This window comes from Astyanax mexicanus, chromosome 25 (assembly GCF_023375975.1).
Source record: "Astyanax mexicanus isolate ESR-SI-001 chromosome 25, AstMex3_surface, whole genome shotgun sequence".
Taxonomy (NCBI): Eukaryota; Metazoa; Chordata; class Actinopteri; order Characiformes; family Acestrorhamphidae; genus Astyanax; species Astyanax mexicanus.
The window spans coordinates 10223076-10239879 of record NC_064432.1 but is presented as its reverse complement, the minus strand read 5'-3'; the positions used below and the strand labels follow the sequence as shown (position 1 = coordinate 10239879).

Genomic DNA, 16804 nt, shown 5'->3' with positions numbered 1-16804 from the left:
CTAAGAGGCCTAACAGCAGTCCCATGCTTCCTGTTAGTACTCTGAACAGTCTGTTCGTTCTTTATCTGTGTGTATAATTTCGTAAACCCAAAATATCTTCTGGGATCAGGTCTCAACATTTCGGCTTTTGACCGAGAGTTCCCTAAGAAGAGGCTTTAATTGGATTGAATGAGTTTTTATGGGTGTATTCACACCTGAGAGTACAAACCACATTTGGAACCAAGCTTGATGTGTTTGGTATATCGTATTCTGGACGTTTAGTCCCTTTAGTTTCGGTTTCACATTGCAGTTTACTGCAGCAAGAGTTCACTAAACAACTTTTGGTTTATAGTCTGTATTCATAATGTATTATAAATGCATTTATTATAATGCATTATATGACATGCATAATACCTTATAATGACTGAAACAAGCCTGTATAATAACTGTTTAATAAAGTACTTACAGAGACATTCATAATACATTAAAAACTACAAGTATAAAGGTTTATAAAGAAGGGCAAGGGCTTGTGATGCCTTATACTATCTGTTCATAAGCATATTGTACAATGTGGTGTTGTAATGCACTATAACACAGATTTGATATGTTGTGGTATAATGCATTATAATTTGCAGTTATGATTTCTCAAATTAAGCTTTTATATAAGTGCATAAAACATTATAAAGCCTTGTATAAAGTCATTACTGTCAAGACATTATAGTGAGGTATAATAAAATTTACTTCATGTTTATATGAAGCATAACCGATTATAGCCATGTTTATTAAGCATGATAACTTGTGATCATAATACATTATAAGCTGTGTTTATAATATATATATATATATATATATATATATATATATATATATATATATTTTTTTTTTTTTTTGTAAGTAGTATACAGCTATCATTAATAATATAGTCCCACAATGGAGGTCTGGCATTTTACTTAGAGTGCACAAAGACCTGTTATAATACATTATAATTGACTATAACTAATTATATATTCAAGACAAGAATAATTAATATAGTATATACAATTATAGAGTATATACAAATGTATTTATAGGATTTTTGAGGGTGTGTTTATAAGTTGGAAGCTTTAACATGTGTATAACATGTTATAAACACAGCTATTAATGATTTATAATCACAGTTCATGATGCATAATAAACATGGCTATGATGAATTATACATTTTTGTAAATATGTATAGCCGTGTTTATAATGCCTTATGAATGCATTATAATGTGTTATTAGTATGTTTATAGATTCTTATAGAGATGACATTCATAGAAAGTGTTACCAATATACCAAATATGTGTTATAGTGCATTACAACACTACATTGTACAATGTTCTTATGAACAGACAGTGCAAGGCATTACAAGCCCTTTCTTTATAACCCCTAATACTTGTAGTTTATAATGTGTTATGAATGCCGCTGTAAGTACTTATGAGTTATAATATATAATATACAGACTTATTACAGTCATTATAAGGTCATATAGTGCACTATGAATGCATTTATAAGGCATTATGAATACAGGGTTCATAGGAAGTGTTACCCAGATTTCCTTTAAATTCCTTGTATTTCTGTTTAGAAATAAGGGTTAGTCTACAGTTACAGTAGATACAGCAATCAGCAGCATAACACCGGGTTTTTTTCTTCTATTCTTTAATGGTTGAAGATAACTTGACTCAACTGCGAGTCAACCGGACTGTTGTTCAGTTAATCCAGGCTAAGGTCACCCCTTTTAGGATGGTTTGGTTGGTCTGAACCTTCAGAGATTTCAGTTTGGTCTGAACCAAAATAGCAAAAAGGAAAGTGCCGTAAACCAGAGTCCAGAACAAATAACCAAAACCTGGTCAGACCAAAAGATAAGGTATTGGACAAACTAGATGACCAGAATCATGTTCTGGTCATCCAGTTCAATTGCAGCATAAAAGCACTTTTCTAGATGATTCAGACTTTCAGACCAATTGTGATAAGTTGAGGGATGATACCATCGTCCCTTAAACAATAGAAGAAGATGAAGAACTTCCGAACTGACCTTGAGTACAACAGATTACACCGGTGATTCCTGTATCTACTGTAACTGTAGATTATTGTAGATTAATCCTTGTTTATAAGAAGAGATTAAAGGTATCATAGAGCTTATTCTGCTATAGGAAGCATCTGCACTTGAAGGGAGCTGAATTTTAGCAAGGGGCAGAATTTGGCACAACACCTAGAAAGGAAACTCGCTGAACTGACAACATTTCACCAATTTTAACCCATCAGTGTTCAGATTCTGGTTCAGACCTTTAGGTATATAAAGACCAGGTCTTAGACCAAATTCTGGTCCTTCAGTACAGACCGTGGTTCATGAAACATTGGACCAAACAAGTGTTAAAGGAAAGCAGAGGGATAAAAGTAAAGACTCCAAAAACCACCAATTAGTCAGAAAGACAATAAATCCCCTAGAAAAAAGGAAGTGCTGAGTGTTTTTGCACCAATGCCAAACGAAACAATCATTTAGCGATTAAATCTGTTTGTTATAAGAACAACAAATGCTGAAACAACGACACATTTGTTGCCATAGCCCAATTTCCCACAGAGTCTACGGAAAGCTTAGTAGACACAAAAGCCAAGCGATTCCCCACAACCAATCAGGGAAGAGGCCTCCGCCTCGGCCATACCTTGGACACACGTGGATGCGGCCTGTCGGCCAGTTGTACGGACGGAAGGAGGTGGAGCTACGTCCTGGCAGGACGAAAAGATAAAGAGATGCTCTGCGCAGGAGGCGGGCTTATCTGTGGAAAAGAATGCATGCTTCTGATATTAGACCTACATCATCAAGTTTAACCCAAGATAATTCATGTTTTGAATGGTCAACTTCCAACGTCCATTCAATTCAAAGGAAAAAAATGGAATCTGAGGAATATCAGTGTATAAATGGTAAACCATGTCCAGAAGTAGCGCCAACTTCTCTACTGGGCTTGGAGGCATCTAGGATCTGGAATAATCAGACATTGGAAAGGTCTTTTTGGGAGAACCATTGAAACAATGCAGCAATCAAATATTCCAACCAAATATTAGAGTGTGTAACATTTTTTTTTGTTGGCAATTTCTTTTTTGACGAGGCAGTGTATAAAGAATTCTGTTTTGCAAAATGAAGTGTAATTATATAGAGTGCTACAGACTAGTAGCTCTCCAGCCCAGAGGGTTGTTGAACCCACTGCTCTTTACTAGGGATTGAACCCGTGTCATCAGGGTCATGTTCCAATACGCTACCATTGACCTGGCTAGTGAATTGGGACATGGCCGGGAAACTTATCTCCTGCCGAGTGGTTGCCCGTGGGCCCCCATTGGTGGCGCTCTGGAGGGACTTGTGGTGGCGCACATCGTGAACCATGAACAGGTTGGCAGCTTAGCTGGAATTAGCGCTCATTTCCACAAGAATGCTCACGGTTTCAACTCAGTATATGGGTTGAAGCTGGAATTCTGTCATTGTGTTGTCCATGTTGGAGCTTTTCAAACATTCATCCGGAAAACAATCCAAGCATTGGGTGGGAATGGGGTAGACTGCGGCAGAAGTAATAATAATGCATTACAGATTCCAAATTAATTGTGTGTGTTAAGCTTTAACATTGACAGCCCCTGTTGAAACACTTAATTGCTTGGAGTTGAAGTGTTGTGAAAAGGAATGGCATCTGGCAACATTTCAAAGTTGGTAAGGAAATGAAGTTGATCAGACCAAACATCTCGGAAACATCTTGAGTTCATACTATCTGCATTTAAACAAAAGTCCAAGTAAATATAATAAACGCTGAGTTCTGAAGTCGGTTAAACACTCAACAGAAAGCTCAACAGAAAGACGAGGCCTTCAGAGACGAGAGCAAAAGCCAAATGCTACTATCCATCACTGTCACATGAAAAGAACCATAAGCAATGACTCATAACTAACATCAACAAGCCTCAAACATGGCCGACCCATGCATCTTCACACTTTTTGTTATATCCGAAGACGACCGGAGTGTGAGAACGTGTAAATCCGGGCCTTGTTTAATATAAATCGCCTCAGGCCTCTGAGGACACAGCCCAGCGAGAGAGGACAGGGTTAGCAAAACAGCGAAACTGCTGAAAATATTTGAGAAACCTTTTGAAATCCACACCGAAAAACATTTATGCAACCAATCTCAGGCAGAAACGAACAAACACAAGATCAAAAGACTCCAGAGGTTCTATCAGGTCCCTCAATCTCCTGCTGGAAGCCATGAAAAAAAAAGCGTAGACGAGCAGACGCTCTTCTCCGCCAGGTCCTCGCCCGTGACGCTCTGCTTTCCGCGGCTCTGCTGATCCTCCATTTGCGCTAGTGGAGGGTGTGAACTTTCACAGTGTCAGGGTTTGGTCAGCGCTGGGTTTGTGGACACAGTTGGTCTTACCGGAAAAGAAGTGAGCTTTGAAGCCTTTCTTAGAGACGGTGTTGTCGGACTTGAACTCGATGCGCATGTTATTGTACTGGGAGGTGATGACCTCGGGCACCTCCGTACCGCAGTACTTCCCATGAAGCTTGGAGTCCGAAGACAAGCCACTCCGCACCTCCACAAAGTCGTATTTACACACCTAGAGACAGACAGACAGACAGACAGAAAGACAGACAGATATGATGGCTTATTATTTTACTATTATAATACCTATTATTTAGAATATCTACAGTCAAAACAATCCAAAATACTCTGGGAAGAAGAAGCATGTAGGCGTTCTTCTCTGGGGTGTTGTTAACTTTTAGTGTTTTTTTAACCCTCCTGTTATGTTCATTGGTCAGGAACAGTAATGGTGTTCCCGGGTCAGTTTGATACAGCACATGTTTAATTATCCAAAAGATGTCTGAAAGCAAAAAAAAATAAAAAATACTAATAAGCACAAACAAGTGTAAATAATTCATTACAAACTCCATTGCTAATTATTCTATTAATATTGGGTGCAATGGTGTTCCTTACCTCTAACAGATAATGCTTCAATTAGGATAATTCACTCATTATTGCAAGAGAGGGAACTCAGAGAATGTTCCTTTCCTGGGGCAACCCTGATGAGTGGCAGTTTCATTATCTTTCAACATTTTTTTGATATCTTGATTTGATTCAGATTGACTGACCTTCTTTTCTTAAAGTCATTTTTTTCTTTACTTAGTTGAGTAGTTTTTTAACAATATAGATTAGAACATAACTCAAATAGGGCTATTCACTGTATACCTATACATCTACCTCTTCACAACTTTACAACTGATGCTCTCAAACACATTAAGAGACAAGAAATTCTTAAATTAATTAACTCTTGACAAGTTCTGCACAGCCGTCATCTACGCAAGAGGTGATACTTTCAGGAATGTAAGATATAAAACATATTCTGGTTTGTTTAACACTTTTTTTGTTTAATAAATAATTGAGTCACTCACACTTTGTATGATCACCTTTTGAAATGTTTGTCCATTGTTCTTTGTAAAGGTCAGTATATAAAAATATAATATAATTCCATAATAACTAAGATATCTATGGCCTGCACTTCCAAAATGCCTGTTGTGTCAAGTTAGTGGTCAAATCTTGAGCTTCTCTCAAGCAGTTTAAGCCAAAAAAAGTCATGGGATAAGATCTAGTGTCAGGTCCTGTGGCTTTATCCACATTCCATGGAAGCTGAGGAATGCTGCACTGAATGTGGATGTGATTACTGCCGGAGTCGCTTTTCTGTTTGCATGGACAATTCTAGCCGGAAACCGCTGGTCATGATCATTACCACCCACCAAAGGTGTCAAAAAGATTGACATTCATTACTCTGTAGGTAGAAGTATAGATACTAGTGTTTAAAATACTTCTGTAGAAGTTGAATATAACTTCTATAGTATAAAAGTTCTGATTTCAGTAATGTAAGAAGATAAAAATGCCATTAAAAACAATGCTCTAAAACCTTCGCCAAAACACATTTTTGATGACTATAATGTTATATTAAAATGTTAATGTTGATAAATTTGGGATGCAATAAATATACAGTAAATATATTAAAGAAGCTTATTTGGGAGTTTTCGAGTTTGAGCGAGTTCTCTTGAGACTCTGCAATGCACCATCTTCATACTCGGCTACATTCGTCTGCTGTGTTTTGCTAGAGTGTGTCTGGGGGGGGGGGGGACGTGACGTGAGCAGGTGTGATGGATCACATGGATCACAGTATAAACCAATAGGGTGTCGGAATGATATATATGTTTATACTTCTCTACATCCAACCACAATCAGATTCACCCTATCTGGATGGAGAGATTTATCTGGATAGGGGTTTTTATTGAATGAAGAGAAGACGGAATGAAAACAAGCTGAAATGAAATAGGAGTAACAAAGCTATCTGTTTAAAATGTAAGGGGTAAAGAGTTCAGATAGCTGTGTGGAAAATGTAAAAAGCACAAGTAAAAAGTTTGACAAAATAACGTTTAACGTTTCTTGTACTATAAGTCGCATTAAGCGTCACTAGTAAGGATGCCTACATCGAAGTGAGCAAGGGTGTCGCCATGTTTTCCTTCTAATGGAGAAGCTGGGAAAGTGCCTAAATATAAAAAACTGCAATCCTTAAAAAATTAATTTTCTTTTAAAATCAAATGAGCGCTGGATGTTAATCTACACAGAGTTTTCTCCTGAAAACTGTTTATTTGGGTGAGTAAAGTGCTTCTGTTTATTTAAATAAAGGGTTTTGTTAGAGTTTTCAGTGAAGTATTTCCAGCAGTAAGGCTGGGCGCAAGCAGCATTAGCATTAGCTGTTATCCACAGTGCTAGCGGGACGTAAATGCCGCCCAACGGCGCTAGACTGAGAATCGCTGAGTGTTCCGGTAACCCAGAGTGCTATCGGCTAGCGGTTCATCCCACCTGGCAAACATGCAGACTACAGTCCAATATACTCACCTCTGAATGGCTAAAGAGCTAGTGCTGTGGTTAGCGAATAATGCTAAAGGTGCTACACCCAGCCTTATAGTGCTGGAGAAACTTTACTGAAAACTCACCTGTATAATGCTCTACTTCAGCGGAGAGGCTTTACTGCTCCTTAATACCTATATAATTCATACATAAGGATGATTTTTGGGAAAATTAAAGGATTTTAAGTGCGCCTTATATTGCGAGAAATACGGTACTCCAGTAAAGTGTAGATAACCCAAATTTCTACTTTAGTAAGAGAACAATATTTTATTTGTACTTCCTTACTTGACACCCCTGCCACCCACTGCATATCGTGGAACATTAAATTTGGCACAGACTCCTAATACCAATGATGCCTTGCCATGAGCATGTTGGCCAGTGTTTAACCTCACTCACAAGAACTTCAGTTTCTGAGTCTGTTTCTGTTTCCCTGATTTTGCTATTTATATTGTATATGTTTGTATATGTTTGAGTAAAGTGAACATTGTTGTTTTATTCTATAAACTACGGACAACATTTCTCCCAAATTCCATATTAAAATATTTTAGAGCATTTATTTGCAGAAAATGAGAAAAGGTTGAGCTCAAATAATGCAAAGAGAAGTTCCATAAAGTTTTAAAAGTGTAGAAATCAATATCTGGTTTTTAATCACATTTTTCATGCATCTTGGCATCATGTTCTCCTCCACCAGTCTGACACACTGCTTTTGGATAACTTCACACCACTTGTACACACCTCATTCCCCTCCAGCTCGAAGGCTTCAAACTGCATGGATATGCGGTACTGGGTGGGGGCGACCACCTGCCACACGCAGTTTTTATTGGGGGGGTACTCTTTGGGCCAGCCTGGGGTGGTGATCGTTCCATTCAGCTTCGACAATAAACCCCCACAGGCAGCTGAAAGAGAGAGAAAAAAGAGAGAGAGAGAGAAATTAGGGCATATGTCTTGTATTACACAACATCTTTAATTTAGTTCGTTTTAAGCTTCGACTTTAAAAGCAAACACGCTGTAAACGTTTGATGGTTTCTGCGCTGTTTCAGTGGCACCACATTGGCTCGGCCTGTGGTGTATTAATTGCCCCTAAAGCTAATAACTTGGTTGTGTATCACTCTTTTGGCGGCAACAACTGCAATCGAGCTTTACTGATAACTGGAAACGAGTCTTTCACATCTCTGTGGAGTAATTTTGTTTCGCTCTTCTTTACAGAACTGTTTTAATTCAGACACATTGGAGGATTTTCTGGCATAAAATCAATCTTAAGACTTGTTTTTGTGCTTTGGGTCATTGTCCTGCTGCAGAACCCAAGTACGCCTGAGCTTGAGGTCACGAACAGATGGCCGGACTGATGATTCTCCTTCAGGATTGTCTGGTAAACAGCAGAATTCCTGCTTCCATCTATTACAGCAAGTTGTCCAGCAGCCCCAGATCATCACACACACTACCACCACCATGTTTTACGTTTTACGTTTTACAGCACCTCCAAAAAGTTCCACTTTTGTCACCTCAGTCCAAAGAATATTTACCCAAAGTTCTGGAGATCATCAAGATGTTTGTTAGTAAATGTGAGACGGGTCGGTGTGTTCTTCTGTTTTTGGTCAGCAGTGTTTTTTATCTTGGAATTCTCCCATGGAGACCATTTTCACCCAGTCTCTTTGTATCTTATTACTGAATCATTAACACTGATCTTAACTGAGTGACCCCGCCAGTCACTCCTGGGAAGGTTCACCAGTGTTCCATTTGTGTTTTTTTTTCTATTAGTGAATAATAATAGTGAATCACTGTGGTTCTCTGGAGTCCCAAAGCTTTAGAAATGCCTTTTTTTGTCATCTGTTTTTGAATTTCTGTTGAAGTGTTGCTTTTTTGAGATCTTTTATCTGCTTCATGTTGTCAGAAAAGTGATTTCATGATTCTTCTGGTCTGCCAGTAACAAGGCCTGGTTGTGAAATTCAACTCTGCTTTGCAAAAAGTGTGATTAATTAACTTTTTTCACACAGGGCTACATTAGTTTTGGATAGTTTTCCCCCCTTAAAAAACAAAATCATCATTTAAAAAGTGTTTTTTTTATATATTTATTAGTATATAAGTATAAGTATGACAAAAATACAAAAACAAAAGAAATCCGTAGGGGGGGCAAATACTTTTGCAAGCCACTGTATGTCCGTGTATGTGTGTGTTGCTGTGAATACTTTAGTATGGACGCTATTTGTTCCTGTTGTTTTCCTGTTGACTGCGGATGTTTTCTTCCAGCATTTAGGTTGGTTGAAACTTCCGTTGAGCGTGTTTGGACCAGGCAGGCGGAAACACCTGCTCTCTCTCACACACACACACACACACTCACACACACACACACGCGCAATCTCGTATACCTTCGCAGCTTTTTTTGTCCGGGGCCAGTTCGTATCCAGGGTCACACGCGCACTTGAAGCTTCCCAACGTGTTCACACACCTCTGCTCACAGCCTCCGTTATCTGGCTTCACACACTCGTCCTCCTCTGAAAACACACCCACACACCAAACACACACACACAAAAAAGATCCATGGGTTAAGAATCTGTAGAGCACTGATTACTATCTTTCCTACTGTTCTCAGATGCAATTTGATTCATTGAGTCATTCTTGTGGTTTCTGTAACACATTTGACCTTCATTCATTAAGATCCTACAATATATTGCAATAACAAAACTGCGTAAAATATATTTATACAATATAATGAACCTTACATTAATAAACCATATACAAGTCCCCGGTTCAGTTCTGTAATAATGAAGCTCATAAAAACCTCCAAGAAAAGTTCAGAAACCACTATTTTTTCAATATATATTTATCTAAAGAAGAATATACTGCGTTCTATGTATTTTCGCTTCTTTAAAAGCGAAGCCACTCTGCTGAAGTACAGCGTTATAAGGGCTAATGCGAATTGCTGCTGCTCCAAGCCTTAGTGCTGGAGAAACTTCACTGAAAACTCACCCTTAGACAAAAGATTGGAAAAGAATTACTGTTTTGTTTACTCGGGCGCTTCCCCATTAGAAGGGAAAAATGGCGACGCCTTTGCTCACTTTGGTGCAGGCATCCAACTCGTGTCACTTAATGCACTTTATAATCCGGGGCGCCTTATGTATACAAATAGACCAGAAAATTTATGTTAATTGATGGTGCGTCTTATAAGCCGTAATTGTTTATTGGTAATTATTTGTAAATTCTGGCTTCTTATTGTATTGTAGAGCATGGACCCCTAAAGATTGCCATTTGCAATTTTGTCTACATAATATTGAGCACCTTTTTTAAGGTTTTATTTAGGGGTGTGACGAGATCAGCCGGTAATGCACTGTAACCGAAACTCTCTCTGTATCAACGATGCAGCGCTTACAAGCCAAACACCGCAGCTACAAACAGAGCAGCAATGGAATTATTTTGTAACCCAACAGATCGTATTTTCTCGTCCTCTTAAAACGGACGATATTTCTCGTCAGGCTTAAACCTGTCTCGCGTGGCAAAGAAACAGTTTAGTGTGGACTTATTAAGAGGGATCTGGCAATCTCGATAGCGAGATAGAGTATGATGGCTGAGCAGTGAGAGCAGCTCTCAGCAGAAGAGGAAAATTCGGGCATTTGCATAGAAGATGCTTCTGCTACTTTTAAGTTGTATGTCCGGCTGCATTTTGGCTCCAGTGGAAACAATAAACAGTAACAGAGTGACCAACAAGACTCAAACCATATATAAATACTGTAAGTAAATCCTACACGTGACTGTTTCATAGGCAGTTGTACTAATCCCTTAGCTCTGTACTGTATAAAAAAAACAAATGTTCTGTCTCTGTTTGCACTTCAAGCATAGTCTTCATATGACTGGTTATGGTTCTGCATCGTTAAATCACAAGAGATTTAGGAGAAAAACACAAACCATAGGCTTAATATGACTGGTTGTGGTTTGCACTTATTGTTTGCACTATATAAGACCTAGAAAAGTTTTATTTTTATTCTTTATTCTTATTTATATTTCTTATAGAATCAACGTGTGAGAGAAACCAGTCTGTTAAGTTTGCGTTATATGATTTTGTCAAATAAAACTCTAGTTTTCAAGCCATTTTTCATTTTTGAAGTTTTCTTTAAAATTGTATTTTGAAATCTCGTCTCGTCTCGGTCTCGTGAACCCAGTATCATGTCTCGTCTCGTGATATTAGTGTCTTGTCACACCCCTAGTTTTATTATATGGTTTATTATGTTTTAAGCTTTTTTGAGACCCCATATCTATCATAGTTGCAGGCCAGTCTAAAATCTTATTGGTTCATTGGTCATTATTAGTGCATACTGGCTCCATATTGGCTTGCAGTGCTTGGACCCCGCGAGATTTTCACTCGCAATGTTATTAAAGTTCTATTTGATTGTTAAAAATCAAATACTATGAACTTTATCAACCCCTGAAACCATAAACAAGTCCACTGTTCAGTTCTGTACTCATGAAGTTCATTAAAAACGTAGAGAAAAGTTCATTAAACCACTATTTTCATGTAAAGAAATCTGTAAATTTAGATTCTAACAAAGAATATAGTGTTTTCTATGTATTTTTCCTTCTTTTAAAAATATGTTACGCAAAAAGAGAACTACTATAATTGTAGGCTAGTCTAAAAACTTACCACATTGTTCGCACTATAAGACTATAACTTAAAATTCTTTCATTTTCCCCAAAATCGTAAATGTGGTTCATAATCAGGTACGCCTTATGCATGAATTTATCATATGTCAGGTTTTAAGGAGCACGAAAGCCACTCTGCTAAAGTACAGCGTTATTAGGGTGATTTTTTTTTGTTTAGTAAAGTTTCTCCAGCACTAAGGCTGGGTGCAGCAGCGTTAGCATTAGCCGCTAACTGCGCCCAGTGCTAGCTCTTTCGCCGTTTAGAGGCGAGCATACTGGACTGCAGTCTGCATGTTTGTCGTGTTAAAACCGTAAATACCACGCTGTCAGGCAGCATTTACATCCCGCTGGTGCTAGGATTAGCGGCTAACGCTAACGCTGCTGATTTGTGAAATAGATTTGTGTTCAGTTTGTTATCGTTTTGATTTCATTTAGCTAAAACTAAACAAAACAAAGTATACCCTGTTTTTTGTGGGTCTGGCTTCTTCAAAACATGTCATTTAAAAAGATAAATGTGTGTAAAAAAAGAGAGCACTTAAAAATGATGAATTTCTTTGGTTTTACCAAATTGAAAACCTCTGGAATATAATCAAGAGGAAGATGGATGATCATCAAACCAAACTGAACTGCTTGAATTTTTGCACCAGGAGTAAAGATATAAAGTTATCCAAAAGCAGTGTGTAAGACTGGTGGAAGAGGAGAACATGATGCCAAGATGCATGAAAAAAAACTGTGATTTAAAACCAGGGTTATTCCACCAAATATTGATTTCTGAACTCCTAAAACTTATAAATAAACTCTTAAGAAATTTTCTCTAAATTACAATATTTTGTATACTTAATTAATTTAAGTTAAATTACAGTTGCTTACAGTGTAGAACATGACTGCGTGTGTACCTTTGAAGAAGTTAGCGGCGAAGCCGGCTTTATTGACCGTCCCATCTGAGACGAATTTCATCCACAGCGTGTTGGAGGTGGAGCGAATGTCCTCGGGTTTGTCATAGCCACAGAACCGGCCAATCAGAGGGCTGCTTTCAGACAGGCCGTCACGCACTTCCAGGTAGTCGTAAGCACAGCTGTCATGCCTCTCGATCTGGGAAGAAACACAAAATACATAAAAAAAATAGGTATTGTGCTATTTCATAAACAAGTATTTTAAAATTAGAATTTGGTTACTCTGGATAAATATACAGTACCGGTCAAAAGTTTGGACACACCTTAAATTCAGTGATTTTTTATTATTTTAAATAATAAATAATTCTACATTGTACATTAATACTAAACTCAAATAAGGAAGAATGAAGAAAATGAATTATTTAGTAAACAAAAAATATATGAATATGATGGCTAAGACTACTTCACGAAGTAAAGAAGAAAATGAATGATCCAAAAAAACTGAATCTCAAAAGCTTTGAAACTATCCTTAAGTGCATTACCGTTATCAGCCGCTAATGCACTGTAACCGAAACTCTCTCTGTATCAACGAAGCAGCGCTTACAAGCCAAACAGCGCTGCTACAAACAGAACAGCAATGGAACTATTTTGTAACCCAACAGATCGCATTTTCTCGTCCTCTTCAACTCTTACATCTTTCGATAAACAGCGATAACGAAACTGTGGTATAATCGCAACTCGAGGTTTGTGCCATAATGTGCTATAACAGTTTTTATAGCTGGTTATCTGAGCAAATGCAGCACTGCTAATGATGCTGATACAAGAGCTACTGCGAACACAGAGATATCAATCAGTACAGAAATCTCAGTTTTTATCTGGTCATTTGAGCATCATTAACACATAGAAATATAGAATTCGAGCTGAAGAGGACTGGCAGAGTGAAATTAGACATTTTCACCAAAAAATAAAAAATAAAAATAAAAATAACAGCTTAGTACAAGAGATTAAAAAAAGCAATTTCTGATTAATTACAGTATCTCTATCAGTATAGTAAAAGTAAAAAAGTAAAAAAGTGATAAAGTGCCACTCCTACACACTAGTAAAATAGTATATATATACACATATATATGCACATAACACCCTTAAACACACTCAATCAGCACCTTCAGAAAAGCTCCAATAGAAACACAAACAGATCATGTGTTCTTTGCATTATCGTGCCAACAGCACCTTAGGTGTTAGAGCCTAAGGAACATTCCAATGAAAACAGGATCTCGCATACCAGACGCACGCTCCAGTGTGTGTGTGTGTGTGTGTGTGTCTGCTGGTATGCCAAGGTCTCTGGGTGAGTGCTGGGTCTTCCTCTCGTTCTGCGTGTGTGTAGTATACGAGTGTGTATGAGTGTGTGTGTGCAGGTGAATGGAGAGAGTGACTTTTCCATCCTGTGTTTGTTTGTCTCTCTCTCTCTCTCTCTCTTTCTCTCTCTTTTTCTTGCTCTCTCTTCTACAGAGTCCTGATTAAAAAGCAGAACCTTTTCCTCTCAGCTTTCAAAGCAAGTCCGCGACCTTCACGTGCCCTAAAGTCACGAATACGTGCGGTTCCATACATTTACAGAAAGAGAGAGCGAGTGAAAGGAAGTGCCCTGAACCTTATTTTGATACCCTATATCTTTTATTATTATACACTAGTTTAAAAAAAAAAACTTCATTGTTCATTGTGTTTCATTGGGCTCTATTGACTTCTATTGGCATGCAATGCTTGGACCCCAAAGACTGCCAATTAAAATGTAATTTGTAATCGGCTCAATACTGGTTTGTAATGCTTGGATTCCTAAGGATTGCCAAAAATGTGTAAAAACTTGGAACCAGATGATTACCACTTATAATGCCATTTGTAATTGGCTAAGTACTGGTTTGTTGCTTGGTCTGCTAAGAATTGCCATTTACAGTGTAATTTGTAATTGGCTTGATACTGATTTTGTAATGCTTGGTCCCCTAAGAATTGCCATTAACAGTGTAATTTGTAATCGGTTTGATACTGATTTTGTAATGCTTGATGCCTTAAGAATTGCCATTTACAGTGTAATTTGTAATTGGCTTGATACTGATTTTGTAATGCTTGATGCCCTAAGAATTGCCATTTACAGTCTAATTTGTAATTGGCTTGATACTGATTTTGTAATGCTTGGTCTGCTAAGAATTGCCATTCACAGTGTAATTTGTAATCGGCTTGATACTGATTTTGTAATGCTTGATGCCCTAAGAATTGCCATTTACAGTGTAATTTGTAATTGGCTTAATACTGATTTTGTAATGCTTGATGCCCTAAGAATCGCCATTTACAGTGTAACTTGCTTAATACTGTTTTGTAATGCTTGGACCGCTAAGGGTTGCAATTTACAATGTCATTTGTAATTGGCTCAATACTGCTTTTTAATGTTTGGATCCTGAGGATTGCCATTTTTAAATGTTATTTTTAATTGGCTTGATACTGTAAAAAACAAAAATCTAAAAACTTTTTGGAAAAGGAAACAAGATGAAAGAACCAAAAGCAACAAATAAAGGATAGAAACTCTAAACACATCTCAGCCACAACACACTGACCCTGTTTAGATCCAGAAGCCCTTCAGAAGTTTGTACCTCAAAAGCCTGAAAGCTGAGACCCACGTTGTAGCCCTCCGACACTGTGATCCTCCACACGCACTCTTTTGACGGTCTGTAGTCATCCGGGTAGTTGGGAGACTGGATCTGGCCTGAGTCCTTAGTGACGTCACCTCCACAAATCGCTACAGATGATAGAGAAAGTTGTAGGGAAGGAATAAAAAAGTAGATTTAAACAATAAAAATGAAAATCTAATGCATATAGTTAAAGTTTATTTCATTTAAGCTGTTGCTACACGGTTATTACGATTACGGGTGTGTTCCACTCGGTTTCTGTAATGTTCCTAGCTAGTTGCTATGGTGTTGCTAAGTAGTTAGTTCTCATAATATATATTTTTTGTCCTTTTTACACAGATGTGTTACCTATCTGTTAGTGCAAACGGCAACAACAGACTTTTTTAATTCTGTTTTAATTCTTTTTTAATTAACTGATTTGAGACATCACTCATAATTAGGTTTAAAATGATTGAAATCTGATTAATATCCAATTCAAGCAACGCTACTTTCTTTGACCAGATTGGAACTTGTGTTACTTTTACATCAAGAGAAGAAAAGGGCAGTGAGAAGATGGGAAAGTGTATGTGATGAAAAAAAAAGAAAATGGATAGCATTCTTTATAACTACAATACGATTCTGGAAAGGATAAAAATGAAACTTCACGTGAAGCGTTGCTCAGAAGAAAGGGTGAACAGCCCTAAAAAAAAACATTGGATTTGGTCAAGCTGTTGTTACACGGTTATGAAGTGTTTATTGCAGTAGGTTTCTGTGGTGTTTGCTATGTGTTGCTAAGGAAATGCTAAGTGGTCAATAAGGTACGCCAAGTGGTTGTTATGGAGTTTCTAAATGGTTACAAATTAGGATTGAAACGATACATGCCGTCTATTGAAGCCGAAGTTGACCTTTTTTTTAGTTCCATTGTTATAATAAAGTTACTAAAGGTAAGAATATGCTAAATGCCAGCTATTCAATAGTGTCTTGGTAGATGGTTGCTATGGTATCCCAGGGGTTTGCAATTACGTAGTACAGTATGTGATCCCAAGTTGGTTGCTATGGTTTTGCTACTCTAAGTGATCACTGTGGTATTTGAGAGGATTGCTGCGGTGTTGTTGCTAGGTGGTTGCTATGACATTACCAAGTGGTTTATATATACTGTAAATGACTGTTTTGCTAAATGTTTAAACTATGCTATGGTATCTCTGATGGTTTCTATGGGCTTCCCAGAGTATTTGTTTAGCAGGTGGTTGCAAAGGTGTTGCAGGTAAATGCTAGGAGGTTGCTCTGGTGTTACATGCTCAATCGTGCAGTTGTCATTGTTACTCAAAGCTTGCCAAAAGTTTTGCACCGCATTCATTACTATAAGCAAAATATACAGAGATCTAGGAATGGAATGGATGGAATATTTCTATATCTAGAAAACATCAGGAAAAAAATAAGAGAGCACTTAAAAATGATTTTCTTTGATTTTACCAAATTGAAAAAACTTTTGTAATATAATCAAGAGGAAGATGGATGATCATAAGCTGATCATCAAACCAAGCTAAACTGCTTGAATTTTGCACCAGAAGTAAAGGCATAAAGTTATCCAAAAGCAGTGTGCAAGACTGGTGGAGGAAATCATGTCAAGATGCATGAAAACTGTGATTAAAAACCAGGGTTATTCCACTTTATGAATATAAAATTGTTTTCTTTGCATTATTTGAGG

At 37.6% G+C, this 16804-nt stretch overlaps 1 protein-coding gene across 2 annotated transcripts in view; it reads right to left on the bottom strand.

The window, feature by feature from the left end:
* tll1 (tolloid-like 1) overlaps positions 1-16804 on the bottom strand; it is a 114497-nt gene that overhangs the window by 31754 nt on the left and 65939 nt on the right. For both annotated transcript variants that reach the window (XM_049472363.1, XM_049472362.1), the window contains exons 13-17: positions 15082-15227; positions 12446-12641; positions 9284-9409; positions 7653-7813; positions 4407-4587 (exon numbers count right to left, since the gene is read on the bottom strand). In XM_049472363.1, the coding sequence (XP_049328320.1) occupies positions 4407-4587; positions 7653-7813; positions 9284-9409; positions 12446-12641; positions 15082-15227 (810 nt within the window). The remainder of the gene's footprint in view (positions 1-4406; positions 4588-7652; positions 7814-9283; positions 9410-12445; positions 12642-15081; positions 15228-16804) is intronic.